The sequence below is a fragment of the Heterodontus francisci genome, chromosome 5, assembly GCF_036365525.1.
Source record: "Heterodontus francisci isolate sHetFra1 chromosome 5, sHetFra1.hap1, whole genome shotgun sequence".
Lineage (NCBI taxonomy): Eukaryota > Metazoa > Chordata > Chondrichthyes > Heterodontiformes > Heterodontidae > Heterodontus > Heterodontus francisci.
The window spans coordinates 133,034,199-133,055,532 of NC_090375.1; the positions used below are offsets into that span (position 1 = coordinate 133,034,199).

The following is a 21,334-nucleotide window of genomic DNA, read 5'->3' on the forward strand; positions in this document are numbered from 1 at the left end:
ACAGCCTTCGAAATCATAACGGCAAGAGAGACCCTCAGGTGAATGGATCCCATTCACCCTCTGTCGCTGAGAACACCAAAGCTTTCAAGATTGGGGTGGCAGTCCTGAAAAGTAGCCCTTTGGCATTTTGTTGGAAACACTTGCCGTAGCTTGCTGGGCTGAGGCTGGGTGGTAATACCGAAAAAAGAGAAAGAAGATGCACCTGCGTTAGGGACTGCTTACAATATATAGAAAAAACATTTTAGCCCATCATCTTCAGCGGTCCAGGTGCCAGTCCCACGTGACCCCACAAGTGGGCCCCACATCTGTCTATCAGCAAGGCAGACCTAGTATACCGAGTCTCACCAGATGTACCTGCATCAATCCAATGCTGGGTCCTAACTCCAGGCTGAGGGAATCCTCACCCTACCTTATATTGATAGGCATGTAATGGAATAAATCAAATGCAATGGACATTTTTTTTTTTAACATTGTGTTGAGCATTTTGTCTTGGTTCAGTGATAATACTCTCGCTTTAACATAGAAGCATAGAAAATAGGAGCAGGAGGCCATTCGGCCCTTTGGGCCTACTCCACTATTGAAAAAAGATCACGGCTGATTGTCTAATTCAGTACCCTGTTCCCGCTTTCTCCCCATATCCCTTGATCTCTTTGGCATTGAGAAATATATCTATCTCCTTCTTGAATATATTTCATGACTTGGCCTCCACTGCATTCTGTGGTAGAGAATTCCACAGGTTCACCACCCTCTGAGTGAAGAAATTTCTTCTCATCTCGGTTCTAAATGGCATACCCCATATCCTGAGACTGTGGCCCCTGTTTCTGGACTCCCCAGCCATTGGAAACATCCTCCCCGTATCTAGCCTGTCTAGTCCTGTTAGAAACCTATAACATTCTATGAGATCCCCTCTCATTCTTCTAAACTCTAGTGAATATAGGCCTAGTCGACCCAATCTCTCCTAATGTGTCAATCCTGCCATCCCAGGAATCAGCCCAGTAAATCATCTTTGCACTCCCTCCATGGCAAGAACATCCTTCCTCAGATAAGGAGACCAAAACTGCACATAATACTCCAGATCTCACCAAGGCCCTGTTTAACTGCAGCAAGACATCCTTGCTCCTGTACTCAAATCCTCTTGCAATGAAGGCATTCGCCTTCCTAACTGCTTGCTGCACCTGAATGCTTGCTTTCAGCAACAGGTGTACAAGGACACTCCTTGTCACTCCCACTTACCCAATCTATCACCATTCAGATAATAATCTGCCTTTCTGTTTTTACAACCAAAGTGGATAACCTCACATTTATCCACATTATACTGCATCTGCCATACATTTGTCCACTCACCCAACTTGTCCAAATCACATTGGAGCCTCTTTGCATCCTCCTCACAGCTCACATTCCCCCCCCAGCTTTGTGTCAACTGCAAACTTGAAAATGTTACATTTAGTTCCCTCACCCAAGTTATTAATATATATTGTGAATAGCTGGGGCCCAAACACTGATCCCTGCGGTACCCCACTTGTCACTCCCTGCCACCTGGAAAAAGACCCATTTGTTCCTACTCTCTGTTTCCTGTCTGTCAACCAATTCTCAATCCATGCCAGTAGATTACCCCCAATCCCATGTGCTTTAATTTTGCACACTAACCTCTTATGTGGGACCTTATCAAAAGACTTCTGAAAATCCAAATACAACAAATCCACTTCTTCTTCTTTGGCCTCCTTGTCTCGACACCTGGAGGAGGTCAGTGGTTTGTGGAGCAGCGCCTGGAGTGGCAATAAAGGCCAATACTAGAGTGACAGACTCTTCCACAGGTGCTGCAGAGAAAATTGGTTGTCAGGGCTGTTACACAGTTGGCTCTGCCCTTGCGCCTCTGTCTTTTTTCCTGCCAACTGCTAAGTCTCTTCGACTCGCCACACTTTAGCCCCGCCTTTATGGCTGCCCGCCAGCTCTGGCGATCACTGGCAACTGACTCCCACAACTTGTGATCAATGTCACAGGACTTCATGTCGCGTTTGCAGACGTCTTTAAAGCGGAGACATGGACGGCCGGTGAGTCTGATACCAGTGACGAGCTCGCTGTACAATGTGTCTTTGGGGATCCTGCCATATTCCATGTGGCTCACATGGCCAAGCCATCTCAAGCGCCGCTGACTCAGTAGGGTGTATAAGCTGGGGATGTTGGCCGCCTCGAGGACTTCTGTGTTGGAAATACGGTCCTGCCACCTGATGGCAAGGATTCTCCGGAGGCAGCGAGGATGGAATGAATTGAGACGTCGCTCTTGGCTGACATACGTTGTCCACGCCTCGCTGCCGTAGAGCAAGTTACTGAGGACACAGGCTTAATACACTCAGACTGTTGTGATCCGTGTTAGTGCGCCATTTTCCCACACTCTCTTGGCCAGTCTGGACATAGCAGTGGAAGCCTTTCCCATGCGCTTGTTGATTTCTGCATCAAGAGACAGGTTACTGGTGATAGTTGAGCAGAGGTAGGTGAACTCTTGAACCACTTCCAGAGCGTGGTCGCCGATATTGATGGATGGAGCATTTCTGACGTCCTGTCCCATGATGTTCGTTTTCTTGAGGCTGATGGTTAGGCCAAATTCGTTGCAGGCAGCCGCAAACCTGTCGATGATATTCTACAGACACACTTCAGTGTGAGATGTTAATGCAGCATCGTCAGCAAAGAGGAGTTCCCTGATGAGGACTTTCGCATGTGAGAGCAGCAGTGAGAAGAAAATCCCAAACAGTGTAGGTGCCGCTCTCACATGCGTTTCAGTCTTCAGAAGAAGGGATTTTCCTCCACACAAGATCAGATGGCAGGTTGTTCAACCTTTCCCGTCTTAGAGTGAAGACCAAAGTACGGAAAGTTCTACGGCAGTGAGGCCTGGACAACGTATATCAGCCAAGAGCGACGTCACAACGCATTCCATCTTTGCTGTCTCCGGAGAATTCTTGGCATCAGGTGGCAAGACTGTATCTCCAACGCAGAAGTCCTCGAGGCGACCAACATCCCCAGCATATACACCCTACTGAGTCAACGGCACTTGAAATGGCTTGGCCATGTGAACCACATGGAAGATGGCAGGATCTCCAAGGACGCATTGTACAGCGAGCTCGTCACTGGTATTAAAACCACAATGGCCGTCCATGTCTCCGCGTTAAAGATGTCTGCAAACGCGACATGAAGTCAAGTCGTGGGAGTCAGTTGCCAGCGACTGCCAGAGCTGGCAGACAGCTATAAAGGCGGGGCTAAAGAGAGGCGAGTCGAAGAGACTCAGCAGTTGGCAGCAAAAGAGACAGATGCGTAAGGACAGAGCCAACTGTGTAACAGCCCCGACAACCAATTTTATCTGCAGCACCTGTGGAAGAGACTGTCACTCTAGAATTGGCCTTTATAGTCACTCCAGGCGCTGCTCCACAAACCACTGGCCACCTCTAGGCACTTACCCATTGTCTCTCGAGACAAGGAGGCCAAAGAAAAAAAAAGGCTCGAGTTCCACCCTTCACTGCCTGGTTATCTAAAATTTAACAGAGGTGAGTCACTTATTGCACAATACCCACCCCCTGACCTGCTCTTGTTGTCAGAGTATTTATGTGGTGGATCAAGTTAATGGTGACCCACAGAATTCAAATGGTGGTGGATTCAATGATAGTAATGCTACTGAATATCAAGTGGATATATTTAACTCTTGTTGGAGATGATTATTACCTGGCACTTGTGTGACACAAATGTTACCTGCCACTTATCAGCCCAAGCCAGGATGTTTGTTTGTCAGGTCTTGCTGCATGCAGGCAGACTGCTTATTTATCTGAGGAATTCTGAATTGTGATCATACAATCATCAATGAAAATCCCCAATTCTGACCTTACGAAGGAGGATAAACCATTGATGATGCAGCTGAAAATATCAAATCAGAAAAGGCTCAGCAGGTCTGGCAGCATCTGTGGAGAAAGAAACAGAGTTAACGTTTTCTCTCCACAGATGCTGCCAGACCTGCTGAGCATTTCCAACATTTTCTGTTTTTATTTCAGATTTTCAGCATCTGCAGTATTTTGCTTTAGTTGAAGCAGTTGAAGATGGTTGGGCCTAGGGCACTACCCTGAGGAACTCCTGTAGCGTTGTCCTTTGAAGCAACTCAACTATAAGTGAAGGCTCAAGCTTTTTCATTTTAGACTCTTCAGTACTGTCAGTTGCTTGTGTGCTGAATTGGGCATGAATTTTGAATTGGGGGAGGGTGCAATAATTGAAGGGATGCATGGGTTTCAAAAGCTGTCAGATTGTGAACAACCGAGAGGAGGTGGTCATGGCTGCCCCAGGACATCACCCTGGCCACATAAGAGAGCAAAGGGGGACTGCGCACTTGATAAGGGGGTGCCCTAGGTGCTGCACAGGTGGCAGGGAGAGTGGGAACTCAATGCCCAGGCTTTGAATGGGGCTGGCACCACATTGGCATCATTGAGGAAGAGCAGAGGGCAAGACTGCTAAGGACAGCTGGGTGGCCACCTGCCTAGAAGGAAGGCACCAGCTGGCAATAAGTCCACGACTACCCAGTGGTGATGAATGGCAACACCCTTTGCAGGAAGGGCAGAATCCTGAACAGCAGGAGGGCATGGGAGAGGAAAGAAGGGCAGAAAGGCAACGGAGGCCAAACCCTCAACACAAGATTGAGCACCGAAGACGGAGCTATCCGGAGATGACCAAGACTGCGACTCTCCAGGCAGATAATCACAGACATCTGTGCCCTTGCTGCTGAAGACCTCGCACCTTACAGCACTGGTTATCATGTGCTGCAAGTGGCCGTCAAAGTCAGTGACCTTGAGCTTCTTCGCTTCTGGCTCCTTCCAAGGATCAGCTGTGGACCTTATTGGCATCTCAATAACATCATTGTACATGACTGCATTTCACAGGGATAAACCACATCCATTTAACAACAGACACAGCCTCACAGGGACAGAGGGCATTGGGTTTCACCTCCATTGCTGGATTCCCGCAGGTGCAGAGCATCATGGATTACACCCATGCGGTTATCAAGGCACCCAGTGACTGGCCAATGAGATCCATCAACAGGAAGGGCTTCCACTCCCTCAGTGTCCAACTGGTCTGTGACCACAATAGTTTCCACCATGTGTGCACTCGCTTTCCTGGCAGCTGCCAGGGCTCCTTCATCCTCCACCTGTCCAAGCTGCCTCGGAGCTTCACACCATCCCCCAAAGTGTGTGGATGGATCGGATCCTAGGGGACAAGGGATGTTCCTTGAAAACATGGCTACTCACCCCTGTATGGGAATCCCAGATAGAGGCACAGAGACAATACAACCAATGTCATCTGCTCAGCAGGACAACCATTGAGCAGGCTACCAGGCTTCTGAAGATGCCATTACGGTGCCTGGACCTGTTGGGTGGTGCTGTCCATTACCCTCTTGCAAGGGTGTTGGTCATTGTGGTGCTCTGCTGGGCTCTCCATAACATGGCCCTCCAAAGAGATGTGGACCTTGAGGGTGGTGAGGCCCTGGAAGGAGACAGATCACCAGGGCAGCAGCAGGAGTTGAGGAGAAATTGGAGGCGGAGGGAGATGACGTTGAACAGAGAAGTGCCCCCAGTGCACGACGAGGTCGAATCCTCCTCGCACCCTCCGGTAAAAGGACCTTCCCCCTCTCCCTCACAACCTCTCAGCACTAGATCCAGGTCAGCATTCATGAAGAGAGGTTCTACCTTGCTCCGCATGCCAGACCTCTGGTTCTCCTTTGATATCCGCTTCCCTCTGGTGAATCTCTCCCTCATGTCACCAACAGCCTCAGTGGTGACTGCAGTGGAAATCTAAATGAGTCCCACACTTCATCTGATCCACCTCCATTTCCACCCCACTGGTTCGAAGTCAACAGGAAACCCATCTCCTTATCAATTAAGGGCTCACCCTGTGAAAATCTGAACTTTAATCAGTTTCCCACCGGAGGCGGGTTTCTGACCCCAAAACAGACCCGGCTTCCATTTCCCATCTCTGTGGCGAAAATTCAGCCCATCGTGCTCCCCTAAGTGCCAAATCTGCTGACCAAATTATCCTAATGCATAAATTGCGTGCACTAGCCGTTGCATGGCAAGAACTTTTTCTGGGTAATTTTCTCATGACAGGAATAGTCTATACATGAGCACTACAGCAACAACTTACATTTATTTATATAGCGCTTTTAACACAGTTAAACGTCAGAAGGCACTTCACAGAAGCATTATCAAATAGAATTGGACACCGAGCCATACAAGGAGATATTAGGGCAGGTGGAAGTAATTTTTAAAGAGTATCTTAAAGGAGAAGAGAGAGGCAGAGAGGTTTAGGGAGGGAATTCCAGAGCTTAGGGCCGAGGCAGCTGATGACATGACTGCCTATGGTGATCCGATTAAAAATCAGGGATGTGTATGGGGCCAGAATTAGAAGAGCACAGAGATCTTTTGGGGTGGAGGGTAGGGTTGGAAGGCTGGAGGAGGCTACAGAGATAGGGATGAGCGAGGCCATGGAGGGATTTAAAAACAAGGGTGAGAATTCTAAAATTGAGATGTTGGGCAAATGTAGGTCAACAAGCAAAGGGAGTGATGGATGAATGGGACTTGGTGCGTGTCATGATACGAACAGCAGAGTTTTGGATGTGTGCAAGTTTATGGAGGATGCAAAGTGGGACGTCAGCCAGGAGAGCATCAGAATAGTCAAGTCGAGAGGTAGCAAAGGTATGGATGAGGGTTCAGGAGCAGATGAGCTGAGGCAAGGATGGAGACAGGTGATGTAACAGAGGTGAAAGAAAGATGGGAAAGATTTGGAAAGCAACAAACCATTCTGTGGAGAGGAAAGGAAGGTTGGAGATGAGGCGATAATGTGTAAGGGAAGTCAAGAGTGGGTTTTTTGAGGAGATTGTGATGACGGCAAATTTGAAGGGTAGGGGAACAGTTTCCAAAGGGAGGAAACAGTGAACAGTGTCAGCTAATGTAAGGCAGAAAAGAGAAATTGGGTGGTCAGCAGTTTAGTAGGACTAGGATCGAGGGAACAGGAGGTGGGTCTTATGGATAAGATGAGCTCCGAGAGGGGATGAGAGGAAATAGGAGAGAAACTACAGAAAGACGCAAGTCTTTCGGGGCGGCACAGTGGTTAGCACTGCAGCCTCACAGCTTCAGGCACCCGGGTTCGATTCTGGGTACTGCCTGTGCGGAGTTTGCAAGTTCTCCCTGTGACCACGTGGATTTTTGCCAGGTGCTCCTGTTTCCTCCCACAGCCAAAGACTTGCAGGTTGATAGGTAAATTGCCCCTAGTATAGGTAGGTGGTAGGGAATATAGGATTACTGCAGGGTTAGTATAAGTGGGTGGTTGTTGGTCAGCACAGACTCGGTGGGCCGAAGGGCCTGTTTCAGTGCTGTATCTCTAAATAAATAAATAACAAGTTCAAGGTGAGGGTAGGGGAGTTTGGCTTGGTGTGCAAGGGGAAGGGAGGGAAGCAGGAGAGGCAGCTGAATGGGTGGTCTCAATCTTAGGTGACAAGGTTGTTCATGAGCTCCTTGCACTTGTTCTTGGAGGTAAGGGTGGCAGAGAGGGGTTTAAGGAATGGTTTGTGGTGAAGAGGAGAAGCCGGGAGCTATCTTTGCTTTCCAGGATAATCTAGAATAGTGAGCCATTTTGGCAGGTGAGAGTTGGACCCAATAGTGCTTTATTTGGTTCAACCAGATCTGGTAATGAATTGCTTAATCAGTTATCCACCATAAACGTCAATGTCTGCATCTCTTGGACTTAACAGAATGAAAACAAAGGTCATATCCCGGGGAATGACCTGAGTGAAACAGTGTCATGGCTGTATTGGGAACAAGGGCATCAAAGGTAGCTATCAGAAGGCAACTGAGCAGATTGGTAGCAGCAAAAATGTCATCATGAATGCAGGGTCAAAGACTAGATAGTTTGGAATTTGAAAGTGCAGTTGTAAGTGAATAGTGGGGGATAGTTTTTTCCAGCTGCAAACACAGAGGAAGTGGGGTTGGGAGGGGGAAGGGGAACGTGAGTGGAGGGTTACAAGGAAATGATGAGAGATGGCCTTATCTGTGATTGACACAATGGGAATACAAAGATGATGTGCAATGGCAAGGTAGAGGGGGCAGCTCTGAATATGGGCAGGGGAGTTTATATTTCATTCCCCAAATTTCTGGCCACTATCACACACTTGCTAATGCTGTAAAGGTTTATACCAACAGAAAGTTCCAGGCTTACAAAATGGATTTTTAAAAATTTTTCCAGATGCTACCATCTGTAGTCAGGAAATGGTTCAAACATTATTGAGTCTGCAAGAAGCAGTAATAAAATTTGTTCCACCAGGATTTATTTTTTCTATTGAAACACCTGCTCTTGGATAGCTAAGAGACTTGGATAAAATCCCAAAATCAGGAAGCATGATTTTGAATAGTACAGCATAATGATAGTAGGTAACGTCTGTCAAATTAGTGATTACTCATGACGTGGTGGTGCTAAACATCAAATACACCATGAATTTTGATACTTTGCTTTTCCATCACCAGCCTTCCCAACCAATAAAAACTAACTATGATTATGGCAGGGCCCCGGTGTCAACAATGACAGGGATGCTTAATCTTGGAATGATCCTCTGGTATAAAAGGGTTGTGGATGGCCTGGTCTGATGCTGTGCCTGCCATGACAGTCCCCACATCAGGAAAGGCTCATAGATTTTGGGAGTTTTTAAAAATACCTCCATGACAGTTTCCCTCTTGGTCCCTAAATATGTTGCTAACAATGGCAGCTGCATCAGATTTTTGTGAAAATATGACAGGAAGCCTGATATTATCAGCCATGTAAAGAGGTGGAACACAATACTCTGGCCAGTGCTCCTTGTCTCTGGCATCTGATTCTTAGCTGCAAAGGAGACGTTTGAGTGGTATCCAAATCAAGCTCATTAGACAGGATCCTCTGAACAAAGTCTTCTCTAAGAATCCAATTGCTTCAGCTCCCACTGTGAAGGAACTGCAGCCTTCTCTTCAGATTTGAAACATTTCATTATGTTCTTGCAATGTAACAAGGGAATCAGCAGGCAGCTGAATGCGTAGTGACTCTTTGGAATCAGCCTGAATTGATTCTGGTCTCTCTGCAGAGGAACAAACCTTTCCTAAGAATTTTTTATGCAATCCACATGTGGCAGCATTGGGAACTCTCTGAAAATATGATTAGCAAGAAATGTTTCCACTGTCAGTCATGGCATTCTTGATCATCCATTGTCTTCTGAGAAGCAATCCTTGCACTATATCTCATCAAATTATCTATGTTCAGAAGTAGGACCTACATCCAACCCTGTCCATGACACCTGAAGGTACTCTGCTAATGGAAGACCTTCCTCATACCCTCCTTGGCATCTCCTTCTTTTCTTCCCGAGAAGATGGTGAAGTCTGTTTGCCCTTCCACAAATTAACTATTTGCCTTTGTACAAAAGCAAAATACTGCGGATGCTGGAAATCTGAAACGGAAACAGAAAATGCTGCAAATACTCAGCAGGTCTGACAGCATCTGGCATGAGTTAGAAATGTAATGGGTTTAGAGCAAGTAAAAGGGGAAGGGGGGGGTGGGGAGAAGAACAAAGGGGAAGGTCAGTGATAGGGCAGAGGGCAGGAGATATTAAATGACAAAATTGTCATTAAATGTTCCACCCTATTACAGACCGTTTTCTTCTTCTCCCCCTCCCACGCCCCCCTTCCTACTTTCACTTGCTCAAAACCGATTACATTTCCAGCCTTTGCCAGTTCTGATGAAAGATCATCAACCTGAAACTTTAACTCTGCTTCTCTTGGTACAGATGCTGCCTGACTTGCTGAGTATTTCCAGCATTTTCTGTTTTTATTTGCCTTCGGTAACATGTTGTAATCATGGGGTACCTTACTTAGGTGATACTGAAGTTGGCATTGTCATGCAGACCACCTCCCCCCCTTTGCCAAGAATGAGGCATATTAATTTTGTCATATGAACATTGATTTTAAACTGTTGCTGGAGTGAAGAAATTAGGACATTTGCATACTAAGAGACGGTGCTTGTGGAGACAAAGGACCTGGTCCAATTGATCCAAATGGATTTTGATCACCAGACATTGAAGGTCTAAGGAAGAGCATTCCTGGGACTGTGGACACAATCCACAAAGACAGGTCTGACCACATGACTAACCGGCAGGTCCAGGCTTTGAATGAGATACAGGGCAGTTTGAATTCAGAAGGCAGTTTGCAACTGAAGCTGGAACAAGAAAGCCTCTCTCCTGGCTGTTTCTCTCTCGCTTTTTCCCAAGCCACCGGACCCAGAGAAGACACATAAACGTCAAGAGAGAAAAGACGCCAACATCGAAACAAGTTGATGTGTGAACTGGGCCCCAATGAACAGCAGGACTTACCAGCAACTAAAGACTCCACACTGAACTCAAAAGGACTGTAATTATAATGCTGAGACTGCCTCAAACTTTTCCCCTTTATTCTTTTCTACTTTATCTCTGTCTGTGTGTGTGTTTATCACGTATGCATGCTAGCTTGGTTGCGTTGCATAGTTGTAGTCATTAACCGCATTAGAGTTTAAGATTAATAAACTTCCACCTCTCTTGCTAAAATTTAAGGAAATCTGTCTGATTTCTTTGCCTTGAAACAGTGAACAAGGATTCACTGAGGGGGAGCTAAAAACACAATGTTGCGAAAATTAAACCCTGTTGCGGTGAAACCAGGCGAAGGCTGAGAGGGAATCCCTATACCTCATCTCACCTGGTCGTAACAGCATCTATCAATGCCTGTGCCATCACTGCACTTGAGGCTCAACAAGTGCTGGAATAGATTTTCAGTGGGAGAAGACCTATCACTAAAATCAGTCCTCAAGTAAATCCCTCATCACTGGCATTCCTTTTGCAAGATAAAAAGCACTTAACTTTTCAGCATAAAATGGGCGAAAAGCATAACAATTTAACAGTCGGATGGCCTGCACCTAATCTGCACAGGCATTAGACCCACCGGCAAATCTGTGTGCGCCTTTTTATTTATATAGGGGCCTAATGCCTGTTAAATGACCCCTTTTGGAAATTAGTAATCAATGAGCAGGACATGTGTCTACCAAAGGTAAATTATTAAAATTTTGTTTTAAAAACACCTTCCTGTGGAGCCAAGAATAGGAGTCTCAATCTTCACCCTCACCACTCCAACCCTCTCCCTTGCTTCAGGCACTGAGTCTGGGCTTGAAAACAAGCCCAGACAAACTTACATGCACCTTGTCCACGAGACTCACCTCTTGCTCCATCAGTCCTATTCCCACTAAACTGCTGACCACTCAACTTCCCTTCCTGCTCCCCATGTTAGCTGATATGGTTCTCTCCCCTCAGGTACTGTCCCCCTCTCCTTTAAATCTGTTATCACCTCCTCCTCCAAAAAATAGTCCTTGACCCTGCTGTCCTTAAAAACCACCATTCTATCTCCAACCTCCCTTGTCTTTCCGAAGCCCTTAAATGTGCTGCTGCCTCCTAAATCAGTGTCTATCTTTCCCTGAACTTCACTTTGAATCCCTCCAGTCAGGTTTCCACCCCGCCACAGGACTGAAGCAGCTCTTATCAAAGTCACAAATGACATCCGATGTGACTGTGACAAAAGTAAAGTAAACACCCTCATCCCCTCGACCTTTCTGCAGCCTTTGCAACAGTTGGCCATGCCAACCTCCTCCAATGCCTCTTCACTGTTATTCAACTGGGCGGTACTTCACTTATTTAGTTCCATTCCTATCTATCTAATCGTAGTTGAGAATCATCTACAATGGCTTCTCTTCTCCCTCCTGCACCTATACCTCTGGTGTCCTCCAAGGTTCTATCCTTGGTCCCCTCACATTTCTCATCTGCGTGCTGCCACTCGGCGACATCATCTGAAAACATGTCAGTTTCCACATGCATGCCGACACGACTGAGCTCTAATTCACTACTACGTCTCCCGACCCCTTCATTGTCTCCCAATTGTCAGACTACTTATCCAACATCCAGTAAAGGATGAGAAGAAACTTCCCCCAACTAAATATTGGGAAGACCGAAGCCATCGTCTTCAGTCCCACCATGAACTTTGTTCCCTAGCCACAGACTCCATCCCTCTTCCCTGGCAAAAGTGTGAGGCTAAACCAGACTGTTCACAACCTTGGTGTCGTATCTGAACCTGACTTCAGCTTCCACCCACATATCAGTATGATCACCTGCCTTTGTTCATCTGCTGAAAACCTCATCCATTAGTTTGTCACCTCCAGACATGATTATTCCAAAACTCTCCTGGCTGATTGCACATATTACACCTTCTATAACCGTGAGCTCATTCAAAGCTCTGCTGCCTGTTTCGTAACCCACACCAAGTCCCATTCAACCATTACCTCCATGCACGTAAACCTACACTGGTTCCCAGCTAAGGAACACCTCAATTCAAAAGTTCTCACCCTTATTTTTCAAATCCATTCACAGCCTCACCCCTCCCTATCCCTGTAATCTCCTCCAGCCCCACAACTTTCAGAGATATCTGTGCTCCTCTAATTCTGTTCTCTTGAGCATCTCTGATTTCAACTGCACCACCATTGGTGGCTGTGCTTTCAGCTGTTTAGCCCTAAGCTCTGGAATTCTCTCCTTAAATCTTTCCACCTCTGTATCTATCTTTCCACCTTTAAGGTGCTCCTTAAAAACAACCTCAGACTAAACTTTTGGTCATCTGCCCTAATATCACCATAAGTGGCTTGGTGTCTAATTTTGTTTGGTGATGCTCCTGTGAAGCACCTTGGGATGTTTTAGAATGTTAAAGGCACTACGTAAATACAAGTTGTTGTTGTTAATTACATCCAATGTCAAGCCTTAAGCAGTCTTTGCACTAAAAGGAGTTCATCAAATGAAATACTTTCAAACTTATGAATCTCACTGCTGTAAGTTTGGAAGTATCAGTGGTTTTGGCCAATAACTCAGCTCCAGTTAATCAGAGTCAGTCTGACTGGGAAATGCCACTGTGGACCACGATGGAGGATAGCATTAATTAAAAAAAAGTCTGTGAATTTTGCAGATTGAATTATGAATAAAACTGAAGAAAGCTGATAGTTCAAAGAAAACACCATTCAAAGACGGCAGGAAAAGATTTGGACAAGCACGAACAGACATTGAAAACATTTTCTGATGTGTAAAATCGAACAGGAAGGTGCTGCTGACCAATGGTCGAGAAAAGCATCTTCCAGAACAAGCCCCGAGATACAGATGGTGAAGATAGCAATTCCTAATTCTATGTGGAACTTGAATGAATGGGGAAGAGTTCCTATATTAAAAATGATGATTCCTGCATGTATCATTAACAAAATTACTTCAGCTTACAGAAATTATATTTGGTTAAGGTTCTACGCATATTAATTTCTAAAAACATGTTTTTTTCATGAGTTCAGGTCTATGAACAGCTGCTTCCACCACATCAATATAATATTTGCTTGGCACGTATCAGGTGGCTGTAATTATTCTGAGAAGCCTTAATGTAAGTGGAATTAAAATGTAGTTTAACATTAAGATTTTAATTACTTTCAAAGCCTCTGAGGGGTTATTTTAAAGTTACTGATAAATAACCTGAATGGCAGCTTAGGAAAATTTCGGAGCCATCTATAAATGTGTCAGCTTGTATAAAAGGTTAATTTGTACAAGGGTACAGTACTGCAAAACCCACCTGTGCCCATTAATGATGCTTTCTCTTTGATAATGGTCACATCTCCCTGTCAATCCAAAGGCAGTACTGCGACTGGTTATTTTCCCCAATTAAACAGTTAACAACTTTATCAATGGCCACATAGATATGCCATGAATTTAGTACACTATTTGGTTCCTGTCAACAAAACCTGGTTAATTATTAAACTGTTAATCTGTTTGCTCACCTGCCTTGTTGTTTTGTCCTTTTGCGCTGAACAAATGATAATACGGATTTATCTTCTGCTGGCCCCTCTTCATCATGCGGTTCTATTTTGATCTTGATCTGGTTTTGTTCAGCTAGAGGGCAACCTGAGAGTCGGTGGTGTGCAGTGTACTTCCCAGTTATGTGACCTGATCCATCACAACCAGGAGTGGGACATTTTCTATAAAATTAGATACAAGAAAAATTCAATGAGATTTCCAACAGAACCTATAAAATCATATTACCTTACAGCACAGAAGGAGGCCATTAGGTCTTTGAAAGAACTATCGAATTAGCCCCACTCCTCGCTCTTTTTACATGGCTCTCCAATTTTTTTTTTCCCCTTCAAGTATTTATCCAATTCCCTTTTGAAACTTTATTGAATCTGCTTCCACCACCCTTACAGGCAGTGCATTCCAGGTTATAACTCATTGGATTGAAAACAAATTCTCATCGTCTCAACTCAGGCTCTTTAGGAACCCCCTTGGTGCTATCCCTTGGACTCAGAATAATTTTATTTTCTCTGTATTAGAATGTATTGCTCTACAGGATGAATTTAGTAATTGTGATGCTCCAGTGTGGAGCTCTGCTCAATAGAACAATGAGTTAATAAACTGTCACTATGGTGCTGTAGACCAATCTCCAGTCCATGCTCCCATTGGGAGTGCAAAACCACTGAGTACACATTTAAAATATGTTTTTTATTTCTGCAATAACATTATAATAAGCACAGCAGCAACATTATATAGGCAATAATATTATTACCAAATTGGTGATAAATAACTTGACTAATAAATCATAGAATAATAATTATGCAGTATCAATGGCCACTGTGCAAAGATATCACAATCCCCCTTTGTTTTTATGTTTACGTGGTTCAAGAGTTATCAGGAGACTAATCCATAATGATACAAAATTCTGATATTTTTACCACACTAACGGTCTAAAAAACCTTACTTCCTGTTGCCACACTTTTGTGTCAACTTTTCAAAGTGTCTATTGACAGCTGGAGGTGGCGTGGGACTTAGAGCAGGACATACAGCAAATAGTCTATTTAATCAGCAAGCAATCTAATTAAAAACTGCAACAAACCAAACTCATGACCGAAACTACAGCAAAGTCTCCTGATAAAAGCACTGTTATCTCACCAGCAAAATGCAGTGAGTGGAGGATAGCTAAATACAAATTTTAAGCATAAAATCAATATCAGTCACTTACAGCAGTGCGATCACGAGACATAATTGACCGGTGAGTTACTCAATCATCTCTATTCTGGCTGGAAATAGTGATGTTACTATGTGCAGCAATATAAATTTCTACCTCTGCATTTGCAATGAAAACCGCTTACATAAACTTGTTACATTGCAATTACACCCAACAACCTGCGGCGCAATTTGCCATTTCCCAGTTCCTCAGCTTGTAATTCAGAGAAACTCCAATGCTTGAACCAACTTTATTTCTTTACTTCCCAAAAGACAATAAGGTTTCTATTTAGCTATAAAAATCTGAAATCCAAGTCCTATATACAAAAATGCTTATTAAAATGGGGAGTGACAGACGTCTGTCCAATTATTCCCAGTCTTCTAACCCCTTTCACTTGAAAACTACACTTGGGGTTAAGTTTAACTTTCCAAGTCTTCCAGTAAAATGACAGGATCTGATTGATAACCCATTTTACACCTTGCTCGATTTTATATTCCTTTGAAGTTAAAAGTAAAATAGAGTGGGATGTAAAATGGGCAGCCAATGCAATCCCACCAATTGTCCACCTGACAGGTTAGGTTAAAATTGCCCCTAAGTCTTGACTCTCCATGTGCAACCACACAGGAGATGGACTAGTATTTACCTTATTTTCAAACTATATTGGTAGATAGTCATTTCTTCAGTTAAAGGAGGGATCCTTAAATTTCGTGTCTTGCTACGTCAGTTTACATGGATTTGTGGAGAGGAAATTCAGGTCAGGAACTGGCATTGGCATGAACATATAATACATTCGCCCAATTATGGACTTTGAAATAATGACGCACTTGCTGTCACTTATTTATCATTAGCTAATGTTTTACTTATTCAGACAAATATAGTTAATTTCACTTCTGCATAATGCTATTCAGCACAATTTCTCAACCCAGAGTATAAACATAGTCAAACTCCATTTTAATATTTCTTTTAAAATTACAGATGCTCAGTAAATACAAATCTTCTCGAGTTGAATTAAAGCTCCATTATAGTTAGTGGGTACAGTAACATTAGCAGAAGTAGAATTGCATTCAACCACAATCTGTAACCTCATGGCCCGACATATTCAACACTCTATCATTACCATCAAGCTGGGGGAGCAACCCTGGTTCAATGCAGGAGGGCATGCCAGGAGCAGCACCAGGCATACCTAAAAATGAGGTGTCAACCTGTTTAAGCTACAACCCAGGACTCCATGCATGCCAAATAGCGGAAGCAGCATGCGATAGACAGAGCTAAGCAATCCCACAACCAGTGGATCAGATCTAAGCTCTGCAGTCCTGCCACATCCAGTCGTGAATGGTAGTGGACAATTCAACAATGAACAGCAGGAAGAGGCTCCACAAATATCCCCATCCTCAAAGATGGGGGAACCCAGCACATCAGTGCAAAAGACAAGGTTGAAGCCTTTGCAACAATCTTCAGCCAGAAGTGCTGAGTGGATGATCCAACTCGGTGTCCTCCTGAGGTCCTCAGCATCACAGATGCCAGTCTTCAGCCAATTTCATTCAATCCACATGATTTCAAGAAATGGCTGAAGGCACCAGATACCGCAAAGGGTTTGGGCCCTGACAGCATTCCTACAATAGTACTGAAGATCTGTGCTCCAGAAATTGCCGCACCCCTAGCCAAGCTGTTCCAGTACAGCTACAATACTGGCATCTACCCGACAATGTGGAAAATTGCCCAGGTATGTCCTGTACACAAAGGCAGGACAAATCCAACCCGGCCAATTACTGCCCTAACAGTCTACTCTCAATCAGCAGCAAAGTGATGGAAGGTGTCATCAACAGTTTGGATTCCACCAGGGCCACTCAGCTCCTGACCTCATTGCAGTCTTGGTCCAAACATGTGCAAAAGAGCTGAACTCAAGAGGTGAGGTGAGAGTGACTGCCCTTGACATCAAGGCAGCATTTGACCGAGTGTGGCATCAAGGAGCCCTAGCAAAACTGGAGTCAATGGGAATCAGGGGGAAAACTCTCCACTGGTTGGAGTCATGCCTAGTGCAAAGGAAGATGGTTGTGGTTGTTGGAGGTCAATCATCTCAGCTCCAGGACATCACTGCAGGAGTTCCTCAGAGTAGTGTCCTAGGCCCAACCATCTTCAGTGGCTTCATCAATGACCTTCCCTCCATCATAAGATCAGAAGTGGGAATGCTCGCTGATGACTGCGCAGTGTTCAGCATCATTCACGATGCCTCAGATACTGAAGCAGTCTGTGTCCATATGCAGCAAGACCTGGACAACATTCAGACTTGGGCTGATAAGTGGCAAGTGTTACAATCAAGGTTGGAGGAATGCTCTATCTTTCTCTAGTTCCACTTCTCCACTGGTCACAACATGTATTTAAATGCTTTACCCAGTTACCGATATGGCCAATTACATACTTTATCTATATTAGCTTCAGAATAAATATCCGCAAATCAGGTTCCTTTGATAAGCAACAAAATTGTTGATTTATTATAAAACAAAACTCAATAAAGATGCAAAGTTTATTAACACAGTTTGAAATATGAAAGTATAAATATCTACCCTTCTAAAATAACCTAACACATGCACACACACACACACTGGTTTAAGAAAAAAATGAAGAAAAATGCAAAAACTGGCTCAGCAGCGATCAACTTAAAAAAAAACACTTTGGCCAAATTATTGAAGGAAAAGGATAAGTTATGGAATGTTCCAGATGGCCTTTGGTCTGGCTTCCAGGTACACGTAGACGGCTGTCACTGGGATCTTTCTGGAGCAGTTCTGTTCAGGAGACGAAGAGTAGACTTGCAGGCTTTTTGGGAGAATTACTGCATGAGTGGTTTCAGCTATCACACTGGATTCTCAGAAGATTTTCCAAAAACAGGTGGAAAAGGATGAATTGGGTGGCTTCTCTCTTAGCAGGATACACACCAACTGAGCATTAAAACAGTCCAAGCCAAATCAGAAAGCCAAAACTCCTAACATCCATAAACCGAGATACGTGACTTCTCTATAAACAACCTCAATAGCCAGCAAGGCTCCTCATGTTTATTTAGCCCTTCATTGTCTCCTCCAGTGTGTTTTCTTCTTAAATTCCGGAAGTGTCCTTCCAGTAACCTTTAAAAAAAAAACAAATCCAGGCATCTCCTCACTTTTTCAAATGAACCAATTTTCACAATCTTTTAAACACAAGTCCTCAAAAAATACTGATAATGGAAGCACTTTCATGACACAAGTTACATTCGCGCCACACAAATGCCAAGCAATGACCATCTCCAACAAGACTGAACCTAACCATCACCCCTAAACGTTCAACAGCATTATCACCACTGAATCCCCCACCATGATCATCCTGGGGGTTACCATTGATTAGAAACTGAATTGGAGCAGCCACATAAATGCTGTGGCTACAAGAGCAGGTCAGAGACTGGGAACTCTACGGTGGGTAACTCACCTCATGACTCCCCAAAACCTGTCCACCATCTACATGGCACGTCAGGAGTGTAATAGATGACGCAGCTCCAACACTCAAGAAGCTCAACACCATCCAGGACAAAGCAGCCCACTTGACTGGCGTCCCATCCACCCCCTTAAACATTCACTCCCTCCACCACCGACGCACAGTGGCAACAGCGTATACCATCTACAAGATGTACTGCAGCAACTCACCAAAACTCCTTCAACAGCACCTTCCAAACCTCTACCACCTAGAAGGACAAGGGGAGCAAATGCATGGGAATGCCAACCCCTGCAAGTACCCCTTCAAGCAATACACGATCCTGACTTGGAACTATATTGCTATTCTTTCACTGTCGCTGGGTCAAAATCCAGGAACTCCCTCCCTAACAGCACTGTGGGTGTACCTACACCACATGGACTGCAGCGGTTCAAGAAGGCAGTTCATCACCGCCTTCTCAAGGGCAATTAGGGATGGGCAATAAATGCCAGCTGAGACTACCTTTCAATTCCAGTTTTGTTGAAATTATTAATTAATTGAACTTATTAATTAAATTTAAATTCCACCAGCTGCCTTGGTGGGATTTGAACCTATGTCCCCAGGGCCTCTGCATTACTAGTCCAGTGATATTACCACTATGCCATCACCTCCACCTGTGTTCAGCGGTGAAGGAGTATCACTTGATCCATAGAAAGCTGAAGCCATTGCAAATGCTGTGGATCCTACAAATGTGTAGGAAGTCCAGAGTCTGCTAGGACTCATCACGTCCTGTAGTCCCTTCATTCCTGACCTCGCTACGTTATCTGTCCCCCTACGTGATCTGACAAAAGAGACCACCAAATGGGAGTGAACTATAGTCACACAAACAGACTATACACCAGATCAAACGACGGTTGTCAGCAAGTTGCATAAATGTCTATTTCGATCCTGAGAAAACCACCCAGCTAGTTGTGGATTTAAGCCTGGTGGGCTTAGGTGCAGTTCTCATGCAGAAAGACAGGATAGATAACTCATCAATCATTGCGATGGCAAGCAGATAGCTAACACACATGGAGCAATGTTTTTCCCAAACAGAGAGAGAAACACTCTCAATCACATTGGGTATCTTACACTTTCATCTCTACTTATATGGAAGCAAGTTTGAAGTAATAACCTATCATAGACCATTAGTGAGCTTGTTCAACTTATTAATTAAATTTCAACAATCCACATCGCAAATCACCCACTCAGATAGAGCGTTGGATACTCAAACTACAAGAGTACGAGTTCCATGTTGAGTATCAGCCAGGCAAGCTCAATCCAGTGGACGATCTTTTGCAACATCCGTTGCTGACAGTCAGTCCTACTAGTCGTGAGGAAAAGGTTGCCAAACATCTTAACTGCATAAGCCTAAATGTGGCGGCAAAGTCGCTAATACTACCTGACATCAAAGCGGCAACAAAACACGATGAGGTGTTGCAACTATGTATGACAGCTATGGAATCACGAAACTGGAAAGACGTGCTCAAGAAAGCATCGACAAGTGAAATAGCTCACATACATGGCATCCATTTGTTGGTATTGGCCTGAGTAGTTGATTTTGCTGATGAGTGCCAAACATGAGCGAAGTGGTTGTGTTTTCTCTGAGAAAGTATCATCACTGCGTGAACTTCTCAAGAAAGATACGCCATTCCTGTGGCACGAAGATCATCAGCATGTATTTGATTCACTAAAAGAGTCAATTTCGGCAGAAGCATGTTTGCAATATTAAAACCCAAGGAAAGAAACTACACTTGAGGTAGATGCTTCACAAAAAGGTCTCGAAGCATGTCTATTGGAGGAAGCTAGACCAATTGCATTTGGTTCCAAACGTTTGTCACCCACTCAGGCGAACTATTCAAACACAGAGTGTGAAACATTCACATTAATATTCGGCATCACTAGATTTCATACATATCTATATGGCAAACGCTTTGTTGTCAGGACTGATGATAAGCAGTTGGCAATGATTTGGCAGCCACTCACTAGTGCCCCACCTCGACTACAAAGGCTATTAATTGATGTACGATTGCAAGGTTCAATATAAACCTGGAAACCTCATGGTTGTGTCTGACACATTGAGCAGGCTGTCCAATCCGAAGAAGTGAGAAGATATTCTGCTAGATGTGCAAGTAGATGAAATAGATGTGGAACTGGAATATGTGTGCAATATTGACCTAATGCGATTTGGACATAAAAAACACAAACAACTCCAAGAACAGACTTCCAGAGATCCTGCCCTAAAGGCATTATGACAGCTAATCATCAGTGGATGGCCTGATACAATGCAAGAGGTTCCCACAGACTTCAGAACCTTTTGGTCACAGCGTGACAAATTAGGAATATCCAGTGGCGTTATTTTTAAAAGGAAGACAAGCGTTGATTCCAAAAGCGCTCTGTCAAGATATCCTTATGCAATTACTTCAGGGCCACATGGGCATTGAAAAGTCTAGACGACTTGCACGTGAGACAGTTTATTGGCCAGGAATCAACAATGACATACAGTGAGCAGGGAGGATGTGCAATGCATTTCAAGGGCATCAACCAAGGCAACACAGAGGATCACTTCATCCTCAGGAAGTTCCGTCACTTCCATGTTTGAGAATAGGCACTGCCCTTTTTACGGTTAAAGGTGACGATTTTCTATTGATTACCGACTACTTCTTCAAATTTCCTATCATTCGCTAATACATCAAACAGATCGGTAGCAAATATAATTTTTAGTC

General features: G+C 44.4%; 1 protein-coding gene across 16 annotated transcripts in view; it reads right to left on the minus strand.

Annotated features, from left to right (window-relative positions):
* Nucleotides 1-21,334, minus strand: part of LOC137370059 (lethal(3)malignant brain tumor-like protein 4) — a 456,447-nt gene that overhangs the window by 173,599 nt on the left and 261,514 nt on the right. For all 16 annotated transcript variants that reach the window (XM_068032126.1, XM_068032123.1, XM_068032124.1 and 13 more), the window contains one exon: nt 13,912-14,109. In XM_068032126.1, coding sequence (XP_067888227.1) covers nt 13,912-14,109 — 198 coding nt within the window. The remainder of the gene's footprint in view (nt 1-13,911; nt 14,110-21,334) is intronic.